This window comes from Bactrocera latifrons, unplaced genomic scaffold, assembly GCF_001853355.1.
Source record: "Bactrocera latifrons isolate USDA-ARS-PBARC rearing strain unplaced genomic scaffold, ASM185335v1 scaffold_360, whole genome shotgun sequence".
Taxonomy (NCBI): domain Eukaryota; kingdom Metazoa; phylum Arthropoda; class Insecta; order Diptera; family Tephritidae; genus Bactrocera; species Bactrocera latifrons.
The window spans coordinates 107,591-128,198 of NW_017537002.1; the positions used below are offsets into that span (position 1 = coordinate 107,591).

At 38.1% G+C, this 20,608-nt stretch overlaps 1 protein-coding gene across 4 annotated transcripts in view; it reads left to right on the forward strand.

Moving 5' to 3' along the window:
* Window positions 1–16,463, forward strand: part of LOC108971866 (protein CBFA2T1) — a 79,370-nt gene extending 62,907 nt beyond the window's left edge. For all 4 annotated transcript variants that reach the window (XM_018938186.1, XM_018938188.1, XM_018938187.1 and 1 more), the window contains exons 3-8: window positions 13,735–14,381; window positions 14,465–14,887; window positions 14,956–15,312; window positions 15,374–15,607; window positions 15,680–15,787; window positions 15,883–16,463. In XM_018938186.1, coding sequence (XP_018793731.1) covers window positions 13,735–14,381; window positions 14,465–14,887; window positions 14,956–15,312; window positions 15,374–15,607; window positions 15,680–15,787; window positions 15,883–16,101 — 1,988 coding nt within the window. In that variant the 3' untranslated portion in view covers window positions 16,102–16,463. The remainder of the gene's footprint in view (window positions 1–13,734; window positions 14,382–14,464; window positions 14,888–14,955; window positions 15,313–15,373; window positions 15,608–15,679; window positions 15,788–15,882) is intronic.
* Window positions 16,464–20,608: the final 4,145 nt, after the last annotated feature.

Genomic DNA, 20,608 nt, shown 5'->3' on the forward strand with positions numbered 1-20,608 from the left:
TAAATGACGGATAATGAAATCTCGATTATCACTTTATCATGCGAGAGTATAAAATGTTCGGTGACACCCGAACTTAGCCCTTCCTTACTTGTTTTAAATTAGATTTAGACGATTTTCAAAACGGTGTCCTCGGAGTGATTATGTGAATTTGCTGAATAGCCAGAATTTACACGAAGGTAATTCAGGCTAATGCGGTGGTTGCGGCACGATATTAGTTTAAAAGTAACCAATGTAATATAAGATGGTGTATTATCGCACTTCTTTGTTCATTAAATTCAGACATAGTAAAAATCGAAGATTCACTTTTAGAGCATCACAAAGCGACGCGTTTCTCAAATACTAATGATTATTTAACATTATTACAAACTTACAGAAAAACAAGAAAAGACGTTAACTTCGGCTGCACCGAAGCTAATATAATATTCTTTTAGTAACTGTGTGTTCAGTTGATATGGAAGATATATGCTATAGTAATCCGATCTGAATAATTTTTTCGGAGATTGTATAATTACCTTAAGTAGTAATCCATACTCCATAGAAGATGGAGTCATGTGTACACAATTGAGAAAAGTTCTGTGATCACCATTTTCTTGGGAGTGGCCAGAAAGGATTCGCTTCTCTGGGTAGCCTAAGAAAGTCCGTTTGAAGGCGAGCTGAAGTGAGAAGTCGAAATATCCGCTGCATAGGGTTGTACGCTGGGTTTGGGACCCGCCACGTAAAAAAAATATCCCCAATGAAATTTAACAAACAGCCTCGGATGAGAGACCCCCCTTTTGACGACGACCATGGCAAACGACATAAGGACTACGAATTGAGGCCATGCACCATGTCCTGTCCCCGTCTTGTCATGCGCCGGCTTACAGAAGGTTTCAAGACCGGAGCATACTCTTGTAGAACCCCCAAAGGTGATCTAGTCACCGATGCCCAGAGCATACTTAAGTTATGGAGGGAAATCTTCTTCTGTCTGCTGAATGGCAGTGAACGCACAACGCCAGGAAAAGGTGAACCCGATTCCCCAATCGATGACTATGGAGCAGGCGTTCCTCTGCCCGACCACGCAAAAGTTTGAATAGCAATTACCCGCCTGAAGAACAAGAGAACGGCGGGGGCCGATGGATTGCCGGCCGAGCTATTCAAACACGGCGGGGAAGAACTAATAAGGAGCATGCATCAGCTTCCTTGTAAAATATGGTCGGACGAAAGCATGCCCAACGATTGGAATTTAAGTGATTGGAATATGCGCCAACTGTCGTGGGATTAGCCTTCTCGACATTGCATATAAGGTTCTATCGAGCGTATTGTGTGAAAGAATAAAGCCACCGTCCATAAACTGATTGGACCTTAGCAGTGTGGCTTTAGACCTGGCAAATCAACAACCGACTAGATATTCACCATGTGCCAAATCTTGGAAAAGACCCGTGAAAGTAGAATCGACACACACCACCTCTTCGTCGATTTCGAAGCTGCAAAACTAATACGGCTGTGTAAACTGACGTTGAGCAGCACCAAAAGCTCCGTCAGAATTGGGAAGGACCTATTCGAGCTGTTCGATAACAAACGAGGTTTCAGACAAGGCGACTCCCTATCGTGCGACTTCTTCAACCTGCTTCTGGAGAAAATATTTCGAGCTGCAGAACTAAATAGGGAAGCTACCATCGTCTATAGGAGTGTACAGTTTCTGGCATATGCCGATGATATTGATATCATCGGCCTCAACACCCGCGCCGTTAGTTCTGCTTTCTCCAGACTGGACAAGGAAGCAAAGCAGATGGGTCTGGCAGTAAACGAGGGCAACACGAAATATCTCCTGTCATCAAACAAACAGTCGTCGCACTCGCGACTTGGCTCTCACGTCACTGTTGACAGTCGTAACTTTGAAGTCGTAGATAATTTCGTCTATCTTGGAACCAGCATAAACACCGCCAACAATGTCAGCCTGGAAATCCAACGCTGGATAACTCTTGCCAACAGGTGCAACTTCTGACTGAGTAGGCAATTGAGAAGCAAAGTCCTCTCTCGACAAACAAAAACCAAAGTCTATAAGTCACTCATAATTCCCGTCCTGCTATATGGTGCAGAGGCTTGGACGATGACAACAAGCGATTAGTCGACGCTGCGAGTTTTCGAGAGAAAAGTTCTGCTAAAGATTTATGGTCGTTTGCGAGTTGGCCACGGCGAATATCGCATTCGATGGAACGATGAGCTATATGAGATATATGTATGACGACATTGACATAGTTTAGCGAATTGAAAGACAGCGTCTACGCTGGCTAGGTCATGTTGTAAGAATTGACGAAAACACTCCAGCTCTGAACGTATTCGATGCAGTACCCGCCGGGGGAAGCAGAGGAAGAGGAAGACCTTCGCTCCGTTGGAAGGACCAGATGGAGAAGCACTTGGCTTCGCTTGGAATATACAATTAGCGCCACGTAGCGAAAAGAAGAAACGACTGGAGCGCTGTTGTTAACTCGGCTATAATGGCGTAAGCGGTGTCTACGATATTACATTGTTGCCTTAGAATAGAATATATAATATACCAAATTTCGTGAACCAGCACAAACTTAATATACTCTGTTCAGGGTATAAAAATTTACCGATTCGAAAAACACGTGAAGTACAAATTAAGAATTCACCTTTCAATTTGATCACAATAGTATAACCAATGTTTTTGGGACCACTTTTTCATAAATTTTAACAGAATAACACAATGCAATAATTTTTCGGTCAAATAGCGGCCTTGTTGGATGATAATGGAAATTTAACTCCAAACTCCCCTTGCCATTTCTCCATGGGCACCTCTCAGCTGTACCTTTTTTTACACTGTATCAGCTAGTAGTTTCTCTAGTCCTCACGATGCTAGGCACCCAGGCAAGTGTAATTTGGAAGTATCTTGATGCTAATGCTAGTGAGATCAAGCACTCTTTGACTCCTCAGAATGAGTTGGCTGTGGGGTTTAAAATATTTAGCTATAAGTAAGCTGTGAAAGAGCTTTGTGAAGTTGCATTCCGGGGAATTCAATATTTAGGTTTTGTTTAAAAAAAATTGCAATAGTTTGCCAAACTGTTATAAATCCAACAGCTGCTAGCGATTATAAATAGTCATGGCGGCGTGTATATGTATGTATGTACATATGTAATAAATGTCGCATGCGAAAACTGTACAAAACGGCATTGGTTACGTTGTCATTGGCAAGTCGACCGTATGAGTAAATTTGGGACAACTTTCATTGGCAACACCCGGCGTGCAACATATGCACTCACGCCATGCCGTTTAACCCACCCATGCACCATTTAGTTACATCGCCATTAGGCAAACATAAACTTTAATGATTTTTTATTTTTAAAAATTTGAATGCTTCTAACACATAGAAAAACAGAAACAAAATGTTTTAGTGCCAACAAGCAAAAATTTAGCAGAACTACTATTTACCAACTGTAGAAAAGTTTAGAAAACAGAACTTTCGCAGCATCGATCCCCACAAAACCCACAAAACTTGCCGCCGCACCCACAGCTCAACTAAATACATACCTTCTTTGAGGCAACAGCTGCCACTGTTGCGGCAATTGTAAGCTTCGTCATCAGTAGTGACGAAAAATAACAAGAACAATGTGTACAATAACATGAGAAGAAACTTTGTATGGCCCCAATCTCCAACTCAACGCTCTGTCTTTAAATGCGTATTTATAGCAACTGTCCACTTGTGTTTGGTCATTTATGGGACACCACTTGTGCGCTCTTGGCTACCATCTTTCCCACCTTCCGACAGTTGTGATATTTAGTATTAGTATATACGAAGTTCTCAAAGCTCATGCATTCGTTAAGCATGAATGTTGTATTTCACTTACGGAAGCTCGATGAATGAGAAATCAAAGAGTTACGTCACTGAAACCGAATAAAAACTGCTTTCGAAACATTATGACTTTGGAGAAAGCTTCTAGGACCTGATTAGTTCGTGTATATACTGGATACAACTCACTATCTTTATTGTTGACTTTAAATATAAATTGTTGACAAGAGAGCTGCGTCCAAGATTTGCAAGCAGAAAATCTGTGAATTGATGATGAATAATAATCGTTTAAATTTATATTAAACAGCCCAAAGGAATATTTCTGTGTTTTGTAGTTCTTCATTCGAATCGAAATTACTCTTTTGAGTGTGTTATGGCGACAATACAAGTATTATCCGTAAATAATATGCACCAACTAGGCAAAGTCTTTTAACCTTGAGTCACCCAGTGGATCTGAATAACTTTGGTTTTTCTGAATAGAACCTGGTATTAATTTATTAACTGGGAGTCATAGAGAAATAAAGAGGCGAGATATAGCCATGGAAGCTATCTCCATGATACCATATCTAATAAGTTTGCCTGTATGTACTCCAATTGTTTACTTAGTCTGCTTGTGAAAAGTATTTGCTAATCCATTGACGGTACTTACATATATTGTCTAAAAAAAGGGACCGTATTTAACATTTGTACAGCAAAGTATTAATCCAGCATATTCGTGTGAGTTAAGGGAAGGGTAACGTTTCACAAAACTCTTTATGGCTAAAATGTTTTGCATTTATCGAAGCTCCAAGCTAGTACCGCATTAGAGCTTTTGTTTAAAATGGTAGAAACCACTTACCTTCCTTTATGTGGTCATTTGTACACTAAAGCGATGGTGAGACGGACTGGAATGAAATGTGGAAACTATGCGTTGGTCAAATCCATGCAAACACAAACATCTACATACAAGAGTAATACCTATATTTGTCAATACAAGGTTACATTTTCATTTTATGTGCCATCGAAATGTGTACAAGCTTTGCACAGCTGTGACCAACCAACGCTTTTGTTGTAAGACCGGCTGGTACCATACGCAATACGGCTTTCATCAGCAACACTGTCCCAGCGGATCGCACGCTGGCAGGTCGAACCGGTCGAAGTAGTAGAGGAAAGCAGTACTCTCGTTAATATTCATCATGACTGTTGGGAAGTGTGTACGGGTGTTTCAAAGTGTGGTGAAAATGCGGTTGATACCAATGGGCACGATAGATTCCAGTGGATGTAAGCGATAACAACAACAGCAATTTTTAAGGAGAGTTACGTAGATTTTTTTCAGCATTAGGTGCTAATAAAACACTTAGCTCAAGAATACATTGAATCTTATTGTGATTACCAAACAGCTGAAAAACGATTCAAAGTCCTTTTTATTTCACCTATCTACTACTATTTCGTAGTAGCAGATGATATAAGAGCTGGATTGCTCGTTTAGTGAATTATTTTTGGAAAGAAGAGATTTCAGGACTATAAGGCCTATTCACATTTCAAAAAATTTGAAGCTTTGACATACAATTTTTTGATTGAAGGACAATATAAGGAGAAAAACTAAATATTTTATAATATATAATATTAAGAAAAGGCAATACGTTTGGGATATAAGAAAGTAAGTTCCCAAAAAAATTCATAAAAGCAATTCAACCATACCTGTCCTCTTTTCCCGATCTCAGATCTTCTGTAAGATATTTCTAAACACTTGCAACTTGTTGCTACAGAGTATTATAGTTTTGTTTACCTAACGGTTGTACGTATCATCTACAACTAAGCGAGATAAATGACGAGAAAAGTTGAAAACCGGTTGATTGTCTGTCTGCCCGTCCGTCTGTCCATACAAACTGCAACTTGAGTAAAAATTGAGATATATTTGTATTCGAGTTTCTTAGTACCAAAAAAATTACGAGTTCGTAGATGGGAGTAATCGGACTACTATCACACCCTCAAATCGTGAATATCCAAAAAATTTTAATTTGCCATAACTGAGCACTAAATTTAGATGTAAAAAGTTAATTTAGCACAGGCGATAGCAGTAACAAGGGGCACTTTTGGGCAAAAAGTTTTGTAAAAGTGGTCGTGGCCCCGCCCTCTAAAAAGTTTATTGTATACTAACTCCTAAACCACTTAAGCTACAACAACCAAATTTGCTCAGCGTAAATACGAGGTGTGTTCAAAAAGTATCGCGAATTTTGAATTTTCGCGGATTACGTATATTCGAATTTCGATTTTTTCGTGGCGTTATGTTGGTACTCACGTCTCTCATTTATGCCGACAAGCCCGGCCATTTTGTATGTTCATTTAATTGTTGACAGCTGCTTTGCTTGCACGTGTTTTGGATCGTCTTCGATTTTTACCTATTCAAAAAAATGGATCAAAGAACCTGTGTCAAATTTTGTGTGAAAAACGTTATTAAGTGTACGGATACATTCCAAATGTTGACTGTGGCATACGGAGAAGCTACCTTAGACCGAAGCAACGTTTATCGGTGGTACAAAATGTTCTCAGAAGGCCGAGTAGATGTGACAAAAATTGGCGTTTGCACCACGATAACGCCCCTCTTCACACATCGTTACTTGTGCCCGACTTTTTGGCCAAAAACAACACACCAATGATGCCGCAGCCACCGTATTCCCCAAATTTGGCCCCCTGTGACTTTTTCTTGTTCCCTAAACTGAAAAGGCCCATGAAAGGACGACGTTACGCTTCTCTTGACGAGAGAAAGACAGCATCGAAGGAGGAGCTGCAGAAGATAAAAAAAAAGTTTTTTGAAGTGCTTCGAAGATTGGAAAAATCGTTGGCACAAGTGTATAATATCTCATGGCGATTACTTTGAAGGGGACAAAATAGATATTCATGAATAAATAAATAATTTTTGAAAAAACACAAAATTAGCGATACTTTTTGAACACACCTCGTATAATAAGAACTTCTGCTGACAGTGTGAAAACGGATGAAATTAGAGGATAACCACAACCACACCACAAATAACGGTACCAACAGTTAAAAATTACTAAAAGCGCGATAAATCAATAACATTTAAATTTCACCTTAAATATGGTTTGGGAAGGCCTTATGAGATCCGATGTGAAAATTGGACGATGGACCTGGCACCCACCACTTTTGGGTGAAATCCCATATCTCCGGACCCGACCCACCTATTTTGGCAAAATGTTGTACATGAAATTCTTTTTATGTTTCTATTTCGCTATGCGAAAATCGGTACTCGGACTACAATCACGGCAATTTCCCATATAACTCAATTTAAAATTTCATCTGATTCTTTCACTTTCCAGTACAGAAATCTAGAAGTGATTGATATAACGGGTTAAAACTTTACACTAATAACACCTTTAAAATTGTGACCAAAAATTGTCTAAATCCAAACTAAACTGTTCAAGCTCCTGGATACCGAATATGTGGACCCCAGTATCTATAGTTGGAAAAAACGACTGGCGCGCTGTTGTTAACTCGGCTATAATCGCGTAAGCGGTGTCTCCGCCAATTAAGAAGAAGAAGAAGTATCTATAGTTGACTTTTGACTGAAAATATCGGTCAATCTGTTAGATATACATTTGAAATTCAGGGAGAATCCTTTTCTGGCAATAGTATGTATGTGTAGTTTCTGGAAAATGGGTTGAATCAGGTCAGTACTTCCCTAAGCCCTAATATAACTAATTTAAAAAGTTTCCACGTGATTTTATGATGGATATATCGACTAATATTTGAGTTATCTCAATGAAAATTACAGAACATGTTTTACTCACAACAGAGTATTTTGCAGCTGAAATAGATAAAATTGGGATAAAACTTTACCCTCCGGCTAATATTGCTCTATATGATTGGTGACTGTACCATATGATAGGTGAGGTACCTTAATGAAACCCAGTGAACATTTTTTTAGTATGTGGCATGATAATAGTTAAAAGTTAAAACCGGGTGGATACTACTCCAATTTATCTGTTAGAGTTTGAGCTATATTGTATATATATAATTTTTTACATAGATTCTTGCAAGTTACAAAAGTATAAAATGTGCGGTTGCCCTCGAAATTAGCATTTTCTTACCTTCCTTCTTCCTTTAATGTGTATCATCTTTTCTTTCATTTCCGATGGGTTTCAATATAATAACTTTAAAAGGTTTCTGCACTAGTCTAATATCAGAAGAGGTTTGATAAATATTTCTCTAAGATTTCCTTAAATACATATTAGTTCAAATTTAAAGAATAACTCTTGCTCACAGTGGTTATATTGTTCTAAAAATAAGAACGAATTTGGATATATATATATATTTGTACCCACACTTTATGAACTGATATTTTAAGATTTGCTCTCGTTTGTTTTATTTCACATTACAAACTACATGATGAGTACACATCGAAGTAAACGGAGAGACGTTTATCGAAAACGAATGTAATATCTCTCTTATTTCCCTTTATATTTTTTCAGTTGACAATTTCTTTCATAGGACCTACAGTAATCAGCCATGATAACTTTCTTCTATCACTCTTAGATCCATTGGAACCTTCTCACACTTTCTCCCTATAATTCCCTAATTTATACGAAAATTTATACAGATCATCTCAATACATTTTCCTCTCTTTCTTTTTAGTCTTCTCAAATTTGAAACTTTCGACTACCAATACAAAGCTTTTCAAAGCTTCAATTTCGGGAGCAGTTAGAACTTTGATAAAGTCTGTATCTTTCAGCAATCACCATATTTGAGGATGGACAAATAGTCCATATTTTAACCTTTCCATACTAAGGTTTGCAAATTTTCAACAAATGTTATTACAACAATATCCTTCCACGTTCAACACTTTCACAAATCGCTGTATAATTCCAAAATTAGTCAGTCAGTAATAAATACCCGAGTTCTTTTTGAGAAAATGACTTTGGCGTAGATACTTCTGAGAGCATGCGAATTACTTTTGAAACTCAAAGAGAGATTTTCATTGAGAAAAACTGGGCATTTAGTATACTGTACCTTCAAACCTTCCGCATATTTTCCGTAAAGAAACTTAGAGTGGGAATCACTTGAAGCTTTTATGCGAGAAAAAGGGTGAAAGGGTCCTTAAAATAGATACTAATGCTGATAAGCCTAAAATTTTTCAAAATATAAGAATTGCAAATATCATGAGAATAACAGCATATTTAATACTTTAATGAATAAATTCGCTATCTGGACACTTGAAAGCATCAAAATTTGCAAAGATATAAATGTCAAAAATTGTTTTTTGGAAAGCTGTTTAATCATTATAAGCAAATAAAAACAACCCTGTTTCGATAATATACTTTAGTAAACATTTACTGAGTTTTAAATGTTTTAAACGGTGATATTTCTGCCGGTGTATTCATGGGTGCACACCATTCATAATGGCACACAGAATAAATACCACTCCTGTGTACACTGTATTTTATACCAACTATTTGAAAGAAGTGTTAGATGTGTACATAATTTTCAAAAACTACTCAGAATTTTATGAAACAATAAAGTTGTTGAGAGGACTTGAGCCATTGAAAACAAATGTACACATTTCTTAAAGCATTGAATACATAACGAATTTTAAAGGGGCTTGTTTTTCTTGTTGTTAGATACACAAATTCAGGATGTAAGAGTGGGTTCAATATTAAAGAGAGCATGCGAGTAATTGACGGCGTTTACAAAAAGCATTCATTCAAAACCAATTAAACAACCCGAATAAATATGAGGCTAAAACAACGCGTAACTGTCACGAAAGCTACGTCAAAAAATATTCACAATAGGAAAAAAGTTCTTTTGAAATCCCATTCCTAAATAACGTTTTAACACATAATGGCGGTAAATACCCTTCGGAAATAGCTGGCTTGTCAAACTTTAATAAAATATCAAACTCTCCGCATTTTTTGAAAAATGCCCATCGTCTCAAAGCATCTCCATGAGAATTGCCGCAATGCACCTTCCTGACTAACAAACGGGGAAATCACCCTAACCATCATCATTCATCTTGTTTGCTCGGTATAATGGAAATTCTTCTAACTTTAGCTGTGTTTGTAGTTGTGTACGCTTCTCAAACAGGTGTTTGTTCAAGTTTGCTTACGGTCGAGTGGGCAGGATTGTTTGCGTATTCGTGCGGGACCGATAACGATGCTGCCAATGAAACTGGCTAACGGGACAATATTTTCTGTGTGTATTTGTATGCGAGTGCGTTGCAAGTCGACCAGCTATCGCAGCTTACAGTTAAACGTTCATATGTATAGCTATGACCTTTACATACATACATACATTTATAAGGATGACAAGGTAGTGTTCGGCAGAGCTGATGACAGTTCCTTACTTCAATCGCCGTTATATGCGTATCTCTCGAATGTGGGAGTTTGCTTTTGCGATAATAATTTGTGGATTCAGCTGCAACATCACTTACTCCGACATAGTCATTGTTGCTCAGGTAAATATTGATAATGGCAGCAGTAGTAGCTCGTAGTGTTTACATACCCGCTCGCTTGTGAGACACTACAAATGTGTGAGTGTAAAATCTTCGGAGAGGAGTCGCCCTATAGTAAGTAAGATGTATTGTACGATAATACATTGAACATGTGATAGTTGAGTTTGGCTAATTTAAATGTTCATCTATTGGTTTTACAGAGAGACAAATTCAAAGTAGTTAGTTCAGAGTTTTCTGTAGAGAATTTTCATTTTGATAGAATTTTTCATTAGAGTCTCACATAAATGACTACAATCATAATTAGATTTAAGTATATTTTCATGCCGGTAAGATATAAAACTTCGGTTCTTTTTTTAAGTAAATTATAACTTATGTACATATGTCCATACAAAATGAGTTCCAAAGTTAGACTATCTATATGGCTACTGCTGCGTGTGAATCTGATATCTTTATCGATTGTTCAGTGAGAATTTCATGACATTTCATCGGTTGCGAGTGAAATTATTGCGTTTTAAGTGTCAGGATGTTTGTGTTATCGGTGCTAAAATGAGCTTCGAACAAAGAGGCAGCATTAAATTTTGTTTTAAAATTGGTAAAACTTCTAGCGAAAGGTTTCAATTGATGAAACAAGCTTATGGCGATGATTGCCTATCCAGTAGCAGAGTGAATGAGTGGTTTCAACGTTTTCAAAGTGGTCGTGAGGACTCAAATCCGTAATCACCGGAAATTCCAGAGAACTGTATGTGAATTCACCAAAAATCAGCCGAAATCATATTTGGAATTCTGGAAATGGAATTGAACATCTACAAAACATCGTTTTATAGCATTTTGACCGAAAATTTGGGCTTATGAAAGGTGTGAGCACGGTTTGTTCCGCACAAATTGACTGACGACCAAAAATTGCTCAGAATCCAACATTCGAAGGAAATCATTAACGTGGTCAAAAAGGACAAAAAATTCCTTCACAAAAAGCTGTATTGAAGCTGAAGGAGACTATTTTGAATAAAATAAATTTATTTTGCCGAAAAAACCATTTTTTCTGTTTTTCTCTTACTTTGGAACGTACCTTGTATATAGCTGTGCTATCGAATTTAAATCGGCGAGTTCAAATTATAAGCACCACATGTTATGTTAAAGCTGCTGAATACCCAAAATTTAGATAGATGTTTGTAAGAAAGAAGTAGTTCTAAAACAAAAATTTGTTACAAGAGCCCAGTCAAACAGTTTATTCCGCATGTTAGCTGTAAAAATTTAGCTTTTCCTTTATGTGAGGTGACGCGTCTTTAACACCCAATATTCTCAGTTTTGTGACATGTCATCATTCAATTTTTTTGGCGTATGTCGCTGCACGCTTTCCGAATTTATCCTGTGTCTCTTTCTCAGTTCCCTTTTGTTTGCACGCTTCTCGTTATTGTTGCAGCTATTGTTGTTTTAGCACGCTTCGTTTATCTCGATTTGGTTTGTTTGTACAGCAAATTATTTTCTGCCGACCATGGGAGCGATTGAGCGCGCCAACCATATCTGGTATATCCGTCTTATGGACATAACATTATTTGAACAGATACACTCTCGTCCATTCCGATTGTGGGAAAGGGTTGATGTGGTGTCTATGCGTACATCAAGGCAGCAGGTGGGCTCTGATGTGCAATCGACACATGCACACACAAAATCAAGTTGAAGGGTTGAATGTCGACGAGTATGATGGATCATGTTTCGTTCTAACAATGCCATCATTGTTTCCATCAGTTATTTTATTTATACAAGTTTGTCCATCACTTTATATAAAATGTCCTATCAATATCGTTGCCTCGCCAGCTCTCTTATTTATTTAATATCTTTTGGAAAACTTTTTTATTTAACAAGATATCTTCACGGCATGGAATATATACATATATATGTATATGTGTATATATAATCCAAGGCGTTACTATAATTCTAAAGAAACTATAGCACATAGATTCGATATAAACTGACAAATCCAAATAAAAAAAAAATGTGTATTTTATAAAATATGCACTTGCGAAGGGTATCATAGCTTTTCTACAGCCAAAGTTAACGTTTTTTCTAATTTTTACTCTATATGTAATATATGTATGTCTATATAAATGTGATCAAAAATTTACATTTTATAACGGAATTACATTTGAACACTAAAAATAATAAAATTTCGTCGGACATCAATCGAACATAAATGTGCGACTTTGAAAAAGAGAAATTAGCTGCCTAGCTAAATATTAAATAATTGTGTACATTATATCTCAGTAACTAGTGCTGATTTTTTCAGCGAACCCTGTAGGCAATATAGGAATGTGAATTTAATATATATTCAAACACGGTCATTTCCACTCCCTGTTTTTATGTTAAACTTGAGTTAATTGTTGTAGCTGCAAATTCTTTAAAGTTTTCCATGTCCGTACATGTGGCAGCAAAATGCAATCATGTATTTGGCAACAAATGTTGAAACACGTGTTTGCGCTTTCAACACCATCACCAACAACCAACAGCAGTACGGCAGAATCATCGACAAACGAGAATGACAGCAATTGCAACAAGAACACGAGCGATGAGAAAAACTCGTGTGCAAGTGCAATTTGTCCAGAATGTTACTAATTTATTTGCCATGTTCGGTAATGCCACACCACACCGAAGTTGCCCGTTGCCTGCTGCCCCTTGTCCCAACGTATAACGGTTAATGGCCGGCCAAAACTTCCTCATGCTCGTGTGGCACGCCATATTCTACAAAAGCACAATTCCCAATGTGTGGAAACCTTGCAGGACATACTGTGACATTGGTCAGTTGCCCTCGAGCCTCTGCTGCTGGAGCAGGGGCAGATGACCGAAGCGAGAGGTGGCTAGAATTATATTATGTTTGTACATGAATGGCCAATACAACAATGGGCAAGGCTGCAAGGCTGCAAAGCAACAAAGCGAAATGCCTTCTTCATGTTGCAGCTAATGCATTTATGATGTGTCGGCTGCTGACATGTCCTTTCGATGCACTACCAGACAGCAACGCATTTATCCTTCGGGTCAGCTACAGTAGCAACAGCAGTCGAAACACAGCATATCTGAGCGTCAGTGACAGAAGCAATGTAACACAAATCTCGGCATTTGCGGTTGCGCAAACACACGAACGCCATGGCACAACACTGGAGGTACGGTTGGACGGACATGACAATGGCAACTGCGTGTTTCAGGTGCTACATATTTTGAACATGACAACCCGCCTGGAAGAAAAATCACTACCACAGGCAGCGCTCGCCCCTTACACCCACATATTTGACCAGCATTGGTGGTCACGCTACAGCCGTTGGCTACATTTCGTAAAATTTTCGGTTGGTAGTTGAGCAGCGAAACGTTGTTGCCCTTAACAAGCGTTAACCTTATGTTGATGTTGCGGTGCTTGCGGCACACTTGTCCAAATAGAACACATCTACCACACGCTAATTACAACAATGCTTATTCATTTACAATTTCGGCTCTTCGTTCCATATTGCAGCAAATTCTTCCTCCAACTCTTCTTCCGGCAAGGATTCGAGCAACAGCAATAACTCGTCGCAAACTAACGGCTGCACTGGTGCAAGTGGTAGCAGTGGGGTGAGCAACTCTAGTTCGACTTGTACGAATCCAAACGCTAACGGAGCGCGCAGTTGCCGCACCCCCGACTCCCCGGAGAGCGCACGTGCTATTGCACCACGTTCACCTATGTCACCACAACTGCATCATTCAAGCCTGGCCCCACCACCACCACGACCGAATCGTAATGCCAGCGCCTCACCGGTAGTGAATGGAGCTACGACCACCACATCACCGCCTCCACTCCCCACACCACCTACACAAGCGGCACTGGCCGCGGCCGCTGCTGCAGCTGCAGTGCATGCTGAGCAGGCACGACTACTCAGTAAGATACGTAAATTCCTTGGTTCTCTGGTACAGTTAGCGCAAGAGATTCATCCCGAAGTGAGCGATCGTGTACGTGCGCTAGTGCTTTCACTGGTCAGTGGAGGTATAAGCATTGATGAGTTCCGCCTAACGCTGCAAGATGCCATCAATTTGCCATTGCGCCCGTATGTCATTCCATTACTCAAAAGTCATATTTCCCTGCTGCAACGCGAGATTTCCGAATTAGCTCGTGCCAGTAATCAGGTAAGAGTTAGTTGCTTGTATAGTTTATAAACATCTAGGAATCTCACTCACTTGATTATAATTGTTTGATTGCGCACCTTTAGACTACACTACAATACGTTACCACGAATGAGAATGTTGTAATGGAGTTTTCTCCACACGGACCATCTGCGGAATACAGTGACATGTTCATACATATGGATGCTGCGCAGGCTGCAGCAGCAGCAGCCGTTGCCCAAGCCACAGCGTCCAACAGCGCCGGTACTACCAGCCTCGTCTTTAAGCGGCGAGCTTCGGACACTCTGATGGAACACCACAATGGAATACAAGACTGGAATGATTATATGGCCACTTATCCGCCTGCCAAGCGTGCTTTACACGCACATTCGGCTCACTTAAGCGCCGCATCGGCCGATGCACGTCTTGCATTTACCAGCCAACCAACCGTTTTTGATTACTCGGCTGCAGCTAGTAGCACGTCAGCAGTAACGCAATCCGAGAATAACTTCAACAGTCTTATGGAGAAGGTAATGTTGCGCATTTAGTTGAATTTTGTTCGAAATGCTAGTCGTAACATGTCTGTATTAATCTATAGGCAAATCACAGGGAAGATCGTGATCTGCGAGTTAATATCGTTGCTGAAAATGCAGCGCAACGACACCCTTCACGGACTGGTCCCCCAAGCGCAAACACTAGTGGGGGTGCTGCTGGCAGTGTCAATACCACACTTGGAGGCGAAGAGGAATGGAAGAATATACACACCATGTTGAACTGTATCTCGGCAATGGTAGATAAGACAAAACGGGCAATTACCATATTGCAACAGCGGGGCGTAGAGCCACAACAGCCCAACTACAGCGAAGTCACACCAGCATCATTGGCCGAAATACGACGTCAGACTGAAGAGAAGGTCGCTGAGTTCAAACGAAATGCCGAGGAAGCAGTCAACCAGGTAAATGCATACGCCTTAGCTGATCTCTCAGTTGAACCGAAATATTCTTTTTTTGTTTTAGGTGAAACGTCAGGCGGTGATTGAAATACAGCGCGCAGTGGTAGCAGCTGAAACCCGCGCATCAGAAGTGATGTCACAGGAACGCTTGCGCATGGAAAAGTTTTTCGTCGAGATGAGTCGCCATTCAGGCGGTATCCACAATTCCAGTGCAGCTATCGCAGGTGTGGCAGCAGCAACGGTGCCAGCCGAACGTGAATTGGACAACAAGTCTCCGTCGATTACAGCCGGGCAAAATGTAAATTAATTGAATTAATATTTGAAAGACTTTAATTCATTATAACCTATGCATATTATTATTTTTGTTAAGGCTTGCTGGAATTGTGGACGTAAAGCAACCGAAACTTGTTCTGGCTGCAATTTAGCCCGTTATTGTGGCGCTTTCTGCCAGCACAAGGATTGGGAACACCACCACCAGGTAATTGTAAAACCTATGTAGGACCAATAAACTACTTTGGACTATACATATGATATTTTAACTGTATTTTTTACGTGTTTTATGCTATTTGATAGATTTGCGGCACCACGCGATCATCTGACCTTTCTGCTAAACACAGCGTGTCCCAGGGGATCCCACTTACGGCGAACATGCGCGGCTCTATCTCAAGATCTCCGCCCAATCAGCTGCAGTCATCACAGTCAACGTCTCAAGTCCCGCAGCCGCAGAACTCAGGCAGCGGTAGTGTTGCGCCACCCAGTTCACTCGTGGCGAACGGGATCAGCTCCAAATGACGCATTCGCATGATGAAACCGAAGAAAAAGTACTTGTGCTAGTCAAATTAAACTAAAAATTAACATATGCATTAATTAATTAGAAATAACTACAATATAAACTACATTTATTGATACTATGTATAAAAATTTGCGAAAAATTGGAAAATGAGAACTTGAGAACGGCATTGAAACGTTAAAAATAAAAGTAATTTTATTACATCAACCCAACAATATCAAAACCATAATCAAAATAGACTTTAAAAATTTATTATATAATATAATGTAATAGAGGAGATACAATTTTAACGTTTGGTATTCACATATACAATTGCAGACTTCAAATGTTATTGAAACGTTTTATGCACAGATACTAAATATATCACACTATGAGAGCACCCCTAGAGCAATGTAGAAGCTCACTTTGATTTCAATGGTTGAAAATTTTAAATATTCTCCGTCATTGACTTAAAAAAGTTAAAAATTTGTAAACCGATTTAAAATATAGTAGAACTAATATTAAAGTAATTAATCTGAGAGTGAAAAACCAAAAACTAGAAAACAAAAGAAATATACGGTAATTTTAGTAATTTATTTATTACGTATTATAAACAGATTTTAATAATCTTAAATGTATTAATTTATGTTATTGCTCAATAAAATAAATAAATATGAAAAGCTAACTAATTGACTGTAAATGCAGACATTCCTTTTCAATAAAAGAGCAAAAAGGTGAGTACGAATACATATATAAACAAGTAAGGAAGAGCTAAGTTCGGGTGCAACCGAGAACTTTATGCTCTTGTAACTTGCAAGAATCAAAGCCAGGTAAATACTTTAAGGTCTAAAACCAATCATATGGAGTGAAGTCAGTCGGATGTCTAAAAATTTTGATAATAGTTATATAGGGGCTAGGCACAAAAATACACTGTTATGAGCTAAATTCCCTCTCTCATTTTCATTGATAACTCACATATTAGCCACCATATGCGATATAAAGTCACCCCGAAGTTGGAAAATCTTAAGTATATAGGGGCTAAGGGAAGTATTGGTCCCATTCAACCCATTTCTAACATTACACATCGTCCAATTTTCACACCGGCTCTCAATAAGCTCTCTTATACCATATCGGTGGTAATATTTAATGTCTCTGGCGTATTTAGTTATTTATTTATCGCGCGAAGTTTTTAACAGTATCGTTATATAGGGAGTGAGCGGGGTTATCCTCCGATTTCATTCTTTTTCACACTGTCGAAAGAAGTTCTTATAAGATTTGCATTCAGCAAATTTGCTTGTTGTAGCTTAAGTGGTTTAGGAGATATATACATTAAACTTGTTAGAGCGCGGGGCCACGCTCTCTTTTTAAAAAAATTTTGACCACAAATGCCCCTGGCTACTGCGTTCCTCTATACTAAATTACGGCTTTATGTTATAATTATAGTGCTTTATATGTTTTTGGTTAATTTTTACTTGTACTAAGGAACTCACACATCAAGTTTCATCAAGATTGAGGTATCTCAATCTTTACTCAAGTTACAGCTTGCACTGACGGACCGACAGACGGACAGACAGACAGTCAACCGTATATAAACTTTTCTCGTCGTCATAATAATTTTTATATACATAACCCTATGATTACTTTTAAATGATACATACGACCGTTAGGTGAACAAAGCTATAATACTGTGTAGCAACTGGTTGCAAGAGTATAAAAACGGAAAATGTTTTGCACATTTTGTTGGAAATAACTACAATTTCATGCTCTTGGCGGTGCTATTTTATCATTATACGACCATGCTGTACATACACGAGATAGAAAAAGTAAGTTAAAAACAAAAAAGACGTCTCTTAAGCATTGGATGTCGTGGATATATCCCGTCTCATCCTTCTGAAGGTAGAGTATTCTCAAAAGTAATGTTTCAGTGTCCCATCATCTTCAGCGGATGCTGTGCATTCTGTCGAATCCACTTTTCCTTTTTCTGAAGGTGAGTCCCTAAAGGTAGGAGTCCAAAGTTATTTTGTGGTATGCCGTGTGATGCTAGTTTTCCAAGACCTGTTCCTTAATTATACATATATTGCTTCAAACAACCTTTCAAATAGCTGAACGGGTCAACTCGTCTGTCTTTTCGTTTCCTTCTATCCCTAAATATTGGGTAGTCGAAAAGACTTTTCGTATTTCTAATCAAACTTCAACTTATTTTTTTTTTTTATATTTATACTAATAAATAAAGGAAAATAAACATTACCACTATTCCATCAGGGTAAAACTTTCGTCAGTGTAAATCAAAAATTTCAGAACGGAAGCAAACGAAACATTGTTGTGCTACACGGTCCGATCATCGTCTCCGTAAACTTCACAAATTTGTTTTCGATATCGAGAACATCCTCTATATACCGTAACAAAACTGACAGCAATGAGGGTAATGTTGAAATTGGTACACTTAGTATATAAGTATTAATAAAATTGGTTGAGAATATTATGGTGGTGTACCGAATATTAACTTACATACATACATATATATTTTTCTGGTTGATACTACAATAATATGCTATATAAGTATTAGGCTTGGTACTCTGAAACATTGGTGGATAGACATACTACAATAATATGCTATATAAGTATTAGGCTTGGTACTCTGAAACATTGGTGGATAGACATACTACGAGTAAAAAAATGTTCCTTGGGTTTCATTAAGTTATCGAAAACCCTGATAATAGTTATTTGGGGGCTAGGTTAAGTTTTAGCCCAGTTTTTGCCACAAATATATACTGTTATGAGCAACTCATGTTCCGTAATTTTCATTGAGATAACTCAAACATTGGTCGATATATCTAGCATAAAGTCAGCTGGAAGTTCGAAAATTTTCATATGAGGTAAGTATAATATATGCGTGCTTAGGGAACTATTGACTCACTTCAACTCATTTTTCATACACAAAGATATCATTGTCAGGAAAGCACTCTCTCTGAATTTCAACTAAATATCTCACACATTGACCGGTATTTTTGGTCAAAAGTCGACTATAGGTACTGGGGTCCACATATTCGGTACCTTGGGGTTCGAACAGTTTTGGTTGGATTTGGACAATTTTCGGTAATAAGATATAAAATAATTATATAATAAGTAAATTTTATTCGACTATATTAATGACTGTGTACTGGAAGGTAAAAGGTAAAAGAATCAAACAGAATTTAAAGTTTTGTTATAGCATTATAAGAAGAATACCACGTATTAAATCTAGTCGAAAACGGTCGATCGAGTTCCAAGATATGTGATTTCACCAAAAAGTAGGCAATGCCACGCCCATCGTCCAAATTTCACACCAGCTCACATATAGCTTTCCTATATCATCAAGGGTGTAAAATTTAATGTCTCTGTCATATTTAGTTACTGATTTACTGCGCTTTTAGTAATTTTTAACAGTATATGGACAGTGAGCGGGGTTACCTTCCGATTTCATCCATTTTCACACCGTCGACAGGGGTTATAATATCTGCTATAAAGAAATTTGGTTGTTTATAGATCTAGTGGTTTAAGAAATTCATACATTAAACTTTTTAGTGGGGTGGTCACGACCACTTTTTTAAAATAGTTTGCCCACAGGTACTTAGTGCTATTGCGATCCCCTGTGTTAAATCATTTTTATATCTTAACTTAGTGCTTAGTTATGACACGTTATAGGATTTCGGTTAATGGCGTTTTGATCGCGTGGTAGTGGTCCGATTACGCCCATCTGCGAACATCATGATATCTCAATTTTTACTCAAGTTACAGCTTGCACGGACGGASGGACAGACAGACATCCGGATTTCAATTCTACTCGCCAACCTGATCATTTTGGTATATATCCTCCTGTAGTTTTACGACTTACAAACAACCGTTTTGTGAACAAAACTATAATACTCACCTTAGCAACTTTGTTGCGAGAGTATAAAAATATGTATCACTTCACATATTAATTTCTTCTTAACGAAATGGGTTCTGAGTAGTCTCTTAAGTAGTATTATTAATACTTTAAACATAGAAATCTTGAGAACTCGCGTTGAAGTCACGCTGAACTGAGCCAAATTTGGTTGCGATCTATTAGTTTTGGAAATAAATTTCTTCGAATAAAACGTTTGCTGATTTGAGTAGTTGGTGTATACAAGTAAATTTACTTTAAGAGCCGTTGCTGCTTACTGTTTTGATCATGATTAATTGCTTTACTATTTCTTTACCATTGCTATTCCGATGACTTCGTTGCGGGAAATGGTTTAACGCGGTTATCAAATTCTTAATATTCAATTATTTGCTTTATTTTAACTATCTTGCGCCTAAATTGTAGATTTGAAATACTTCAACTTTTGTTCGAATAATGTTGGCAAAAAGGTCTAAATTTACTATATAAGAAGTATGAAGTTAAGACCAAGGTCTAGACCGGATTCATTCGTATTTAGATTAAATTTTGTATTTGATTTAGAAGATTTGTGTAATAGAATTGAAGTCAAATGAAAAGTCGAAAATTACTACATCGGATATATTGGGACT